This window comes from Scylla paramamosain, chromosome 5 (assembly GCF_035594125.1).
Source record: "Scylla paramamosain isolate STU-SP2022 chromosome 5, ASM3559412v1, whole genome shotgun sequence".
Classification (NCBI taxonomy): domain Eukaryota; kingdom Metazoa; phylum Arthropoda; class Malacostraca; order Decapoda; family Portunidae; genus Scylla; species Scylla paramamosain.
The window spans coordinates 14,331,692-14,344,500 of NC_087155.1; the positions used below are offsets into that span (position 1 = coordinate 14,331,692).

A 12,809-nucleotide genomic window follows, 5' to 3' on the forward strand; every position below is an offset into this window, starting at 1 on the left:
TTTCCCGAAGTAAACATTACGCACAGTGATGAGGCTCGTGCTGTTCCGCTCCAATGCACGCCTGCACCGTGAAGGATTAATTACCTATCTCTCCTGACCGCCAGGCTCGTCTGAACGTCATCAATTTACTTTCAGTTCCGTTTGCGGCTGCTGCGCTCGGTTCGGCTCTGCTCTGATGGTCGCCGTGGCGACGCTGCGGCGTGTTACAGACTCACTCCATGCCTTCCTAAATATTAATTCAAGTACACATTCTTCCCTAGAAAAAAAAAAAAAGTAAATACAAAATTTTCAAAATCAGTAATTGAGAGACGCAAGCCAAGAAGACTACAGTCCTAACTGACCAGAGGGAGTCAGTCAAGAGAGCGTGAAACCTCATTATCCTCCCACGCAGCCACGACCTCGTCCCGGCCGCGACTGGGGAAAACAAAGGGCCAGATACTGCTGAGGGAACTCTGAATACCAGAATGGTTGTTTTCTGCGGGACAGCGACACCGCCGCCTGTGATGCAATGCACGCAGTGTTTGAGGAGAAACAAAATTATTCCCCATATTTATGCAGTTTTTTTGCTCATGCACTTATATGCGATAGCTATTTAATTTCAATATCTGCATTTTGGTCTAAGCATGCAAAGACGAACGTGAGAAGTACAGCAGACAGTGGTCAAGAGAATCCAGTCATTGAGAGCATCACACGTGTTTTATTCAATGCTGGCAATGAGATCTTGTACACAACACTAGTTTTACTTGCTTAAGCCGCGTGCGGCACAACGCTGGCCGGGTTAAGGAGCAGTGGGTGCGCCTCCTCCACCAAGGCCAGGAGTAACTGTTCGATTCACTCAACACCACCATGCCAAGTAATGTTGCCTGTCGCCCGCGGCGCGCGGCGGTGGGCGACAGCCTTCGCTTGGCCCTCCATGCACCTCGGCCTGTCCCTCAGCACATCACGATCAGTCTCTAAGGCAGCGTTGAAATCACAATAAGTGGGAGGGAACTGCTGCTGCTGCCACACACTTAGCCCAGCAACGGGAACTCCAGTTTTTTTTGTTTTTTTTGTGAACAGTAGGATGGGCATGAGGCAGGCATGAAGCGAGGTGGGCAGTAAGAAAGCACACCAGACAGGCAGAGAGGCAGGCAGGACATCAGACAGCCAAGCGACGACCTCGGAGATGGAGCAACATATGTGAAATAAATGGGTTCAAGCTTTAACCTACTTCTTTCACAAGAAAGGAAGAATCAAAACAATAACTGGCTTACCTTCATCGCCGAGGACATTACAACCACACAGAAGGTGCACTCCTATTACTATCCATCGTATGTCATACATGTGGACCTTCCTTCCCTTGGACACACGGGTCCAAGCTATGGTATGGCAGAACGGCGAAGAAGCTGCGAACCACACCACTCACTTCTAGAGCCTGAGCCACACTGACGTATAGCGAGGCTCGAGCAGCTGGAAACACTAGCTAGTGTCAACTGGAGTTGCCATGTCGGCCAAATAATTACCAACACGGAAAGTATGGCATCACCCGTCAGCCCCAAGTGACAGGAGGGAGAAAAGAGAAAACCAGACAATGCGGGGAACTTAGTTTTCCTAAAACCCACTCACAAGGCAAAGAATTTTTTAATTATTGCTGTTAAGGGGCAGCTCCTCGCCTCGGGAAGTGTTGCCAACACGCGGCGCGGTCTGCTGGCTAATGTAATTATGGTTGTAGAAGACTCGTTGTTTTTGTGTGAATACAAAAAGTTGTCAAGTATTTCTAAGTGATGAATATTAGAAGAGTTACATTAAAGTTACTATGCTGGAGTTATTGAGACGTTCGAGTGTTTCTGGCAGGTCTGCGGCGCCATTGCCTGCGTGTTTCTCTGGCTCTTTAAAGGAGGAGGTGGTTAGCCAACAAAAGGAGGGTGTCCCTGGAAACCCTGAGCCTGGTGTGAGTGTGAGGTGTGGGGCGCGTCCTACCACAAGTCACGGAACTCCATCCTTTTTTTTTTTTTTTTAACCAATTACTGTACGGAGTGATGGTGTTGAAAGGCACCTGAGAATTCTCTCTTAATGAAACACGTACACACCACGAGGCCTGAGCCCCCTTGTAGCATTTACAACCTGCATTCCACGACAGTTTGGTTTGAGTGCGACGCCCGTCAGTACACTTCAAGACTCCGTGACATGCATTTCGGAGATTGAAGTTGGGATCAATCGATTGCTTCTATGTTCACTTAACAGCTCACCAAAACATGACTGTCAGACGGCCTTGTGCAGCCATCAACAGCCTCCTTCTCTCAGCAGGCCTATGAACATTCTCACATTTCCTTTTCCCCACATTACGAGACAAGGACAAGTTTTCTAAGTATACTCTAGTCGAGGATCGCCCGTACACTCCAGACGGCCCAATCGCTTTTTCGTTGGTGTTATCGACGATAACTAATTACAAAGTCCGTTCCGGAATCTGATAAGAAAGAGAACCTGCGGGCAAGCGAGGTGGTAGTAACTCACTTTCTTAACAAGGGTGTGACAGGGAGATAAATACTCCAATGCGAGCAGCCTCAGTGTCATCGCAACACGCCCACTCAGCGTTTTCCTAGTCCAAAGGTCTGCAAGAAGCCGGCGAGTTTCTAAACATGTGAAGTGAAGGAATTTCCGCTGTGGGAGCCTGGAGGAGTGGAGGAAAAGAGAGAGGGAGGGGGGACGGCGACCGTGACTTCTTTTAGGAACAGCCCAGAATCCCTCGCTGCCTGGGAGGACTTCAGGCGGCGAGGAATGGACCGCAAGGGAAGTGACAAACCACCGCCTCGATTTCCGGTTGTTTGCGTCTTGATGCACATAGGTGGCCCTCAGCTCAAGTTGTGGCGACTTAATTACCAGAAGCCAACTCCCAAAACTAGAAGGCGAGGCGAGGCGGAGGCGGAGGCGGAGGCGAGGCAAAGGCGAGGAACTGAACGAAGCGTCTTTACTTGAGAGGCGGTGACTCCCTAACGCATATGGCAGTTTGTTCTCTTCTTCCTCTTAATGCTCGCCATCTAATTCGTGTGAAAAGAGCCTCTTCTTCTACGTAAACATCAACCATGCCTTAACTATACTGTACGCCTTAGAGACGAGAGATGATACTGGATGGAGCAGCACAATATAAAACACATATGGCATTTTGTTCCTTTCTTCCTCTTCATGTTCATCATTTGATTAGCGTGAAAAGAAGTTCCTCCTAATATCAATCCTGCCTTCACCTTAACCTTATCCTTCAGAGACAAGAAATGATACTGGAAACCCAAAACCAAAAATTAAATCTGAATGACTATTATTTTGTTCTTTTCCTTCCTATTCATGCTCATCATCTTATTAACAAAAGAAAATCCTTCAAACATCAATCCTGCCTTAGCTTCACCACTGAGAGACGAGAGATGACAGTGGAATGGGGAGAACAGCACAAAGCCCACAATGATATCTGAATGACAATATAATTTTCCTAGTGGGAGAGTCAATGTTTGGTTTTTCACTTCACCTTCTAATGACCTTTACTTCAGCTGTACAAATCCCATTCAGGCCTTTCAGACGTGTAATCTCGCCACAACAAACACAGGATAGGTTAATTTAAGACCACCTACGCAAATAACACACAATATCTCACGCCAGATAAAAAGAACACCCAGATAATTACATACAACCTTGGGTCTCCTTGCCCGTGAAGTGTGAAGGATATGCCGCAGGGAGCGAGAAGGAGGGAGTAACGAAAGGGAAGAGAAGGGAAGGGAAGGGAAGGGGAAGGGAAAGAGCCAAGGTGATGTGACGAGGAATTTCAGCCATGACTTAACGAATTAAAAACTTTTCCTGGTATTCTTTAAAAGTTCTCTTGTCATCACGTGTTATAGAAAGAAAGTATGTGAGCAGGCATCATAAACTTATATTTGCTGTTCTCCTCTTTCTTCTCCTCTTACGCCGACACACACACACACACACACACACACTAACTGGCTGACTTAACGAACGAACGAGCTGACTAACTGGCTAACTAACTCACTATCACCAACTAATCTACTAACCAAATAAGCAACTGACTAACCAACCCATTAACTATTTAACTATCTTACTAACTATAAAATTAAATAACTGACAAGCTAATCTAATCAACCAACTAACTAACCAATAACTAACCTACTAACTAATCCACTAACTAACGAACGAACGAACAAACTAACCAACCAATCATTACTAGCGAAGAACAACAAGAAGGCATGACGCATCACAATGATCAGAAAGAGAGAGAGAGAGAGAGAGAGAGAGAGAGAGAGAGAGAGAGAGAGAGAGAGAGAGAGAATACTTGTGTTCCTTGCTTCCCTCTTTATCTTTACGCACAAAAACAACAGATCTTCAACCGGACACAAAAACACGAAAACACACAAAAGGCATCAGTGTAGCAATGGTAGGATGTGTTGTCAGCATGGGCGTGGGTATGGATGTGCACTTGGGCGTGTGCATGGGCGTGGCGGAGAAGCAGGGAAGACTGGGAGAGGCAAGGGAGGGAAGGGAAGGAGAGGAGGGAAGATAAAGTTAGTTAAGAGAAGCACTGATATTGTTTCTATTTTAACCACCACCACCACCACCGCCGCCGCCGCCGCCGCCACCGCCACTGCTACTCAGTAACCCTACAGAGATAAAAACAATAAAAGAAACATGTTCATTACGTGTTGTGAATAGAGAATGGGAGGCAGGGAGAACGTGCGGCTGTGTAGAGGTGGTTCAGTTTCATTTACATGTGGATTGTCTTTCCCTACACTGGGCGTGGATGAGGATGGAGAAGGTGGTGGAGGTGGAGGTGTTGGTGGAGGGGGAGTGGAGAAGGCAGGCCAGGTGTAAGGGAGGTGGTAGTGATTACTTCATATTCAAATGTGGACTTTCACTTCGTTCTCAGTCCCCTTCCACTCTCCCCCCTCTCCCCTGCCCCAGTCTAGTTCCCTCCTCTTCTTCCCCCTCCTCTTCCTCCTCCTCACTGCCTCCATTCAGCAATGCTTCTTCACTTCTCCTGCATGTAATATACATACTGTTCCTTCAATATTAACTACCTCTCTTTTTCTCTATTTATCTCTTCTCTTATTCTTATTCTTGTTACGTCATCCTATCAGCTTCGTATGTCGCAAGCCTCCTGCAGCCCTTCTTCCTTAACGCACCTTCACCTATTCCACCTCGCTACACCTTCGTGGGTCTGAAAATACTGCGCGCACGGGCACGCACACACACACACGCACACACACACACACACACACACACACACACACACACACACACACACACACACACACACAGATAGGTAGGTAAACAGATGCATAGGTATACAGACAGGTAGGTAGATAGATAGATAGATAGATAGATAGATAGATAGATAGATAGATAGATAGATAGATAGATGGATAGACAGGTAGATATATATATATATATATATATATATATATATATATATATATATATATATATATATATATATATATATATATATATATATATATATATAGATAGATAGATAGATAGATAGATAGATAGATAGATAGATAGATAGATAGATAGATAGATAGAAATAGATCTTTGTTGGCTACAAATGTACATCATGGATATATATTATCTCTAATCACAAGTTGTTTCATGATAAACTTACATTTCTTATTAGAAATGTATTTACAGATTTGTAGTCCATACTTGAGCAAATAATTTAAATCGTTATCAAAAACAAACATCACATTATATTTCTGAATTTTAAAAAATACAATGGTACAATGGTGGTGTTAAAACAAATTAAAAATGCTACTAACATGTTGAAATCGAACACACACACACACACACACACACACACACACACACACACACACACATATGCAAAGCAGAACATGCAGGCCGTGACTGGCACCACACTGAGCCAGACCATCTATTTCAGTCAGAGTTACACAACAAACGTGTCCTCGAACGCCTTGTGTTTCCTCCTCGCGCTTCCCCTCACCATTGATTTTGCGGAAAAATTGTATACGACGTTGATCTTTTCTGGCGTCGAAATTATTACGCATGTATTGAGATCAGGATCTGATATACAAAGCGAATCTCTATAATTGTATTTATCAGGGGACGAGTAACATTCTGCTCCATACATGAATGAGGTTGATCATTGCTGGTTTCGAAATATTGGACAGTATATACTGAAACGAAATAACAAATTATTATACAAAAAATAAGTGACACTGTATACAGTGGTGATAAAAATTCAACTAACCTTTTTCATAAAGTTGATTTTTGTTGGTGTCAAAATAAGAGATATGTACTGAAAAGATGAAATAACGAATTACCACACGCAAGACCAGGGAATCTCAATTTGCGTATTGAAATGGTGAAATAATGGATTACTACACACAAAATTAGTGAATTTCCACGTAGAGTTGTGGTTAAAAGTCGAGTAAAGTTCAATATTCTATCCCAGTGTGTTTTGCGTTTTCCTTTCTAATCTGAATTTCTCTCTAAGCCTCAGATTATTTCTAAGGAGTTTGCCAGAATGTTAGTTAATTCAAGACTGAGAAAAGACATTAAACACAGTGAAAATAATAGAGAAATCACTCGACTATTAAACATAACTATAATAACATTACGTACTCGTACATGTGAAAAAAAAGGTCAGGTTTTTATTTATAGCAAGTTCCGATTCGCTACTGTTTTGAGAGAAGAAATGAAAAATAAGAGAGAAATCACTCGACTATTAATCGTAACTATAATAATATTCCGTACTCGTACCTAGATGTGAAACAGAAAATTGTCAGGCTTTTATTTATAGCAAGTCTGGATTCGGCATTGTTTACATTCAGAGAGCGTCATCGCCGCGAGCCACGTACGGTACAACCCTAACCAGTACCATTGCCATCCTTACTGTGCGATCTTAATGAGGAAAAGTAGCAGCGCAAACAGGTCACTGATGCTGGATAGACTTTACAACTGCACCTTTCTGTTGTAACTAACCAACCAACGAACCAATTACCCAACATATACTAACTACCTAAGTAACTAACCAGATAACTTGGTAACTGACTGACCGACTCACTCACTCACTCACTCACTAATTATTTAACCAAGTAACCAATTATCCATCATACCAACTAAGTAACTAACTAACATTCTCCCCGTCCAACAGAAAGCCATTTCCTACGAACTGACAGCTTTTGCAAGACTGACACGACCGTGGTATGTAGGCTAGACGTGCGGGAGAGTGAAGTGGCGAGAGAAGGTACTGTCAGTTATGCGCCCGGGGAAAGTAAATGAAAGCAGAGATGAGTGACGTTGAGAAGCAAGGTAAGGTAAGAGAAAAGCTGTCAAGTGAGTAGGTAGTGAGAGAAAGAAAGAAACGAGGAGGAAATCAAAACGTAGCAACATAGATTGTCTGGTAACAGGAAGCCTAGATCTAATGGCTACCTGTTTTATGGCTGCAAGGAGCGGGTGAAGGTGGGAGGTGGGGGCAGGTGAGGGGGGGTAACAATGATGTGAAAAAGAGGAGGAAAGGGAAAAACAAGAGGAATGGAACACTGTACAAGAAACGTGGGAAGAGGAGAAGATGGGAAGCAAAGATAGACAGGAAAGAGTGAAGCAACGAAAATAGAAATACAAAGTAAAAAGAGAAGAGGGAAAATTAATAGAAAAATAATATCGAGAATCAGAAGAGCGCGAAAATACGAGGGAAGGCGGAGGGGAAGAGAAGGGACACGGAAAGGAAAGAGAGAGAGAGAGAGAGAGAGAGAGAGAGAGGAGGAAAACAATTACGAGGAGACTGAGGAAACAGGAAAAAAGTGCAGGCGATGAGCATACGGGGAGAAGCAAGGCTGCACGAACAAGAGAGAGAGAGAGAGAGAGAGAGAGAGAGAGAGAGAGAGAGAGAGAGAGAGAGAGAGAGAGAGAGAGAGAGAAAGAGCAGGACGGACGAACGGGGAAACGGAGAGGGTATGTGGGTGTACTGAGGGCCAGACTAGCAGTAAGTGGCACAGTCTCCAAAGGGCGGGCGTTGCAGGGGCAGGCCAAAGGTGCTGGCTCACAACAACCGTCACGTCCGCTGCTGGCCCACTGCAGACCTAATGGCTTACTTTTACTCCCTACTCACTCCCGCCGCGGCCCCGTAACACCGATGTAAACTGTGCTGGCCCCGAAGTTGTGTGGGGTGAGAAGAAGGGCGGGAGGGAGAGGGTTAGAGAGAGGGTGGAGAAAGGGGGGGAGTTGACAGGAAGAACCTTGCGAGGACTGAGTGCGTATGGGAGTGTGTTATATTACTCTTTCTTTCATTCTTACGTCCTCTCTTGTCTCTCTCCTGCCTCTTCTTGTTATCTTGACGGGGAAGATTTGTCACGCCTGTCGCATCAAGTCTTACCTCCTCGCTGATATGTGCTTGAATGGCGAGAGAGAGAGAGAGAGAGAGAGAGAGAGAGAGAGAGAGAGAGAGAGAGAGAGAGAGAGAGAGAGAGAGAGAGAGAGAGGTGGTGGCGGGAGGTTGACAAAAGGCAGATCTGTTAGTTTAAAGAGTTGCACCACACCTAACGAACAGAGGCACATACGCCCTTGCCTCCCCTTGTGTCTTAATGTGTTTGTGGGAGCATTTCTGCCGAGATGACTTTTAGCAATACCAATCATAGTGAGAAGTGAAGGCCAGCCAGATTAGGATCAACTTTTTTTTTTTTTTTTGGAAACAGCAAAAACTACGGTCCATGTTTATTTGTGTATCTATTTGTTTGTTCATTTATTTATCTGTTTAGATTTTCTTGTTTTATTTTTTATCTTTATTTGCTTATTTGTTATTGCTTATTTTACTTATTCATTTGTTTATTTAATTACTATTATTTTTGTAGCTGCATTTTATTTAATTTGGTATGTATTTGCTTTAATTCAGTTTTCTATTTGTTTTATCTATTTTGTTTATTCCTTTTATTTTATTCATGAATGTTATTCACTTTATTCATTCATTTATTCATCTATTCATCTATTCTTTTTTGCTTTTTTTTTATAATTGTCGTTATTTTATTATTTTATTTAGTTAGCTATATATTCTAATTATGTCTTTTTTTTTCTTGTTTTGTCCTTCGGTAACATTCCTCTCTCTATCTAAGCTACAGGACCTACTTAACGTATCACTCCACCGCGTCCTGATGTGTTTCCTCGCCCCCGCCCATCAAATATTTCCTGGTACACGTGCACACGCTTTAGTTCCGGCACCACCACGCCAACACAAAGCGATATATTATTATACGCTTATAAATATACGGCATGTCTTGCGGCGTGGCAAAATAATGCATGTCATCCTTATACTTGGAAATCCTCCACTTGAAGACATCTTTTCGTGCCTGCTCTCAATGACTTGTCTAGATATTCTTCACTCCAGTTCTCACTTGTTAATCAGTCTATTCATATTCAGTGGTGCGTGTGTGTGTGTGTGTGTGTGTGTGTGTGTGTGTGTGTGTGTGTGTGTTTTGCTGGTGGTTGTGGCCAAAGAGGTGCCAGTGCAGTGTTGGGCCTTTCTCAACAACTACGTATGGTCATGTTTTTTTTTTTTTTTTAATTCGGAGGGCACTGTAAAAAAAAAGTTTGCATTCACACACACACACACACACACACACACACACACACACACACACTAAAAAAGAGAGAGAGAGAGAGAGAGAGAGAGAGAGAGAGAGAGAGAGAGAGAGAGAGAGAGAGAGAGAGAGAGAGAGAGAGAGAGACCTTGGTAAATATATCAGCTAGCACATAACAGGATATTACTAAACATAAAGCCATTTTTATTCGCTTACTCACAATGACAGGACTCACTTTTATTCGAGAAAAATTTTACAAGTCAAGATAAAAAAAAAAGGTGAAGCAAAACACAACGCCGCCAACATTCGACCATTTGTCAGACTAGGAAGGAAGTTTCTTTTTTTTTTGTCTTTTTGGTGTAAATTTCCGAAAAAACAATGGGGATTTCGAACACATAACTCTCTCTCTCTCTCTCTCTCTCTCTCTCTCTCTCTCTCTCTCTCTCTCTCTCTGGTCACGCATCTAAATAAAGTTTGTAGATTGATTTCCTCAAAACAATAGAAAAATTAAAAACATTGTTAATTCTCTCTCTCTCTCTCTCTCTCTCTCTCTCTCTCTCTCTCTCTCTGGCCACGCGTATACACAAGGCCTATGCAAGATATAGACCACACACCTCCACACATCACCACCCTCATGCATCACCGCCTCTGCTCAGCCTCACCACTACGCCCCGCGCTCCCCTGTGAAGGCCGCGAGCTGCAACCCACCCAAGCGCCGCCCCCTCCTGCCCGCCAAGCTGCAGGCCACCATTGTTTCTTCTGAGGCGAGGCTGCTGGCAAGGTTGGGGTGACAAGGCTGCTTCTGCTGCCGCGGGAATGGCCCTTAGTTTGACTCATAGGAAATTTTGCGTTCGTGTTTTGAAGTGTTTTACTCTCTCGTTAGGACGGCTCTTTAGTCTTATTCATGAAGCTTTCCAGGGTTCGTGTTTTGAAATGTTTGAACCTCTCACTCGATCATCAAGGCTGTTTTCAAAAGCCATGGCGATGATTAATACGGTTCTCATGGGTGTCTCTCCCTATTAACGTTGTGTGTAGAGTATTTGTTTAACTATCATTGCAACCATGAAAACTCGAAAACCACTAATTTTCATAAGACTGATAATAGTTGAGGTAAGAAGCTGAAACGTTTGAGAATTTGATCAATGAATAGAGTGTTACTTAAACCTCATTAAAAATTATAATGTACGTAATGAGATCATAAAAACTCCTTGAAAACCTCCAATAACTTCCACGAAACTGCTAAAAGTACCTACAAGCCGATGAAACGTTTAAGAATTTGATTACAAGGTAGGGGCCCAATTATCTAATATTAATTATTGTGATGTTCTGTTAATTTTGGCTTTTTTTAGACTGCCAATATAAACGCCATGCGGAGGACACGTTGTTTGTTGTTACGGAGCATGACGTGACGTGCTCGGATGATTACTGGAGGTCCGGGACTCGAGGGTTCGTGGAGTGTATCATGAGTGTTCGCCTTGGCTCCCTGCAGGATGATTAGCGAGGCCAAGCCATCCTCACGAAGCCAGGCGTGACGGGAGACTCTCGGATAGGCGGTGCACGTGGAGGAATACAGGTGAATGCTGTGTGTAATATTGTTTTAGCTCACTGCAAGAGATATCTGCGCAATTGTCATTATCTCAAGTACGCTTATTCTATCTAATATTTGCGTGTGTTCTTATACGCTTTGTTCTCTCATCGTCTGTTTTTAAAGGCCACGGATGTAGTTGATCGGTTTCTCATGGATGTGTTTTTCCAACTGATGCAGAATTATTTTTAAATTAACGATAGAAACATGAAAACACGCTTGGAAATCCCAGTATCTTCCACCAAAGCCTGTTGAAAGATGTCGAGATGAACGCCTAAACGTTTCAGAATATATTGTCTCAGGTAAGATTATGATACTACATATTGCCTTAATTATGTGAATTCGTGATACCTAGTATTATATCACACCAGCATTCTTGCCATATCTACTCGTAATATTAGCGCAGTTAAGTCTGTGATAACAGAATAATCTCTCAATGGAAGTCCATAATATTCAATGTTACCTCAGTTAAGTTTATGGTGTCTAATGATTCCAGTTAAGCCTGTAACGTCGTTGTCCTCAATCACCTGGCCGAGGCTGCTCTACTCGTAATGACTAAACCACGAAGGACACCCCGACACACCACCACACACACACACAAACTTCCCGGGCTCACCACCTCATTGTTCCACACGAGTTTCATGAATCATCACCTCCAAAATAGAATTAAAACTGTTTGTGGCAGCCAGTGACGTAGTGTGTGTGTGTGTGTGTGTGTGTGTGTAAACCTGTTTCCAATAAACAGAAATCGTCACTCGCACGATGCCAACATTTAATGAGAAATGGAACATTTATTTCGTTATTCATTAAATAGAACATAAGCCACACAATGAACATCTATACTCTTCATGTGGTTTAGTTTCAGGAACATTGATTGACAACACTCCTCATGCACTGAATATAACCTCATTATAATTGTTTACTATTCCTTCCACCCAAAATACTCGCATACCGCCACCTCGCCACTGGCACTGGGTTTGGGGTTCCCTGGCAGAACTGAGGTGATAGCATTTCCATGCCAACGGGAGTTTCCAGCAGCCACACTGCCTCGTGTGTTTCCCCGCATACCAAACACAAGCTTAGGTATAGATTGGGTCAACCAGGCCTGGCTGGATGGTAACCGCGGGCACCAGGCTGGATGAGGGGGAGTCCTGGGGAAACACAGTGGAGGCGGAGCGAGACGTCACACCGGCGCGGGAGTTCCCCGACCGTACCCGCGCAGCTCTAGGAAAACTGTTTTCATCAAGAAAAGGCTTCAGCTTACCTTGGTCGTCCTTGGGTCGTCGACAGGGCGATGACACCGAGGCACAGGGTTCTACCCCCTCACCCTTGGCAGCGCCGCGGCCACCACGCTGCCGAGTCTCACGACAGTAAAGGAGACTGTAACAGGATGCGCATGTGTTACCGAGTTGGTGTGTGTGTGTGTGCTGTTTCCAATTATGTATAAGTATTTAATTTTAGATTCATTAGCCTATGTGATACCTTTTGACAATTTTATTTTCTTGTAACACGTGTACATAGGATTAGTATTGCAATACAGTAAATCATCATCTGACGTGGATGGCGAGTCCCGTTTTTTCAACGTCTGTCCCGCTTACACCAAAATGTCCCGCTTTTCTGTTTTTAATGTTTTTTTTTTTTTACGCTTTTTC

The 12,809-nt window shown here is 43.6% G+C and overlaps 1 protein-coding gene and 1 long non-coding RNA gene across 3 annotated transcripts in view; one reads left to right on the forward strand and one right to left on the reverse strand.

The window, feature by feature from the left end:
• Positions 1–12,546, reverse strand: part of LOC135100557 (dual oxidase-like) — a 93,245-nt gene extending 80,699 nt beyond the window's left edge. Inside the window, exon 1 of one of the 2 annotated variants that reach the window (XM_064003553.1) lies at positions 12,422–12,546. Coding sequence is in view for 1 of the 2 variants with exons in the window: in XM_064003552.1 (XP_063859622.1) it covers positions 1,254–1,323 (70 nt within the window). In the remaining variant the exon portion in view is untranslated. Of the gene's footprint in view, positions 1–1,253; positions 1,436–12,421 lie in introns of those variants that run through there. The other variant, XM_064003552.1, reaches the window with a different exon arrangement.
• On the forward strand, positions 10,871–12,415 carry LOC135100561 (uncharacterized). The gene is made up of 3 exons (XR_010268798.1): positions 10,871–11,145; positions 11,361–11,459; positions 12,152–12,415. It is a non-coding gene; the product is annotated as an uncharacterized LOC135100561 (long non-coding RNA).
• Positions 12,547–12,809: the final 263 nt, after the last annotated feature.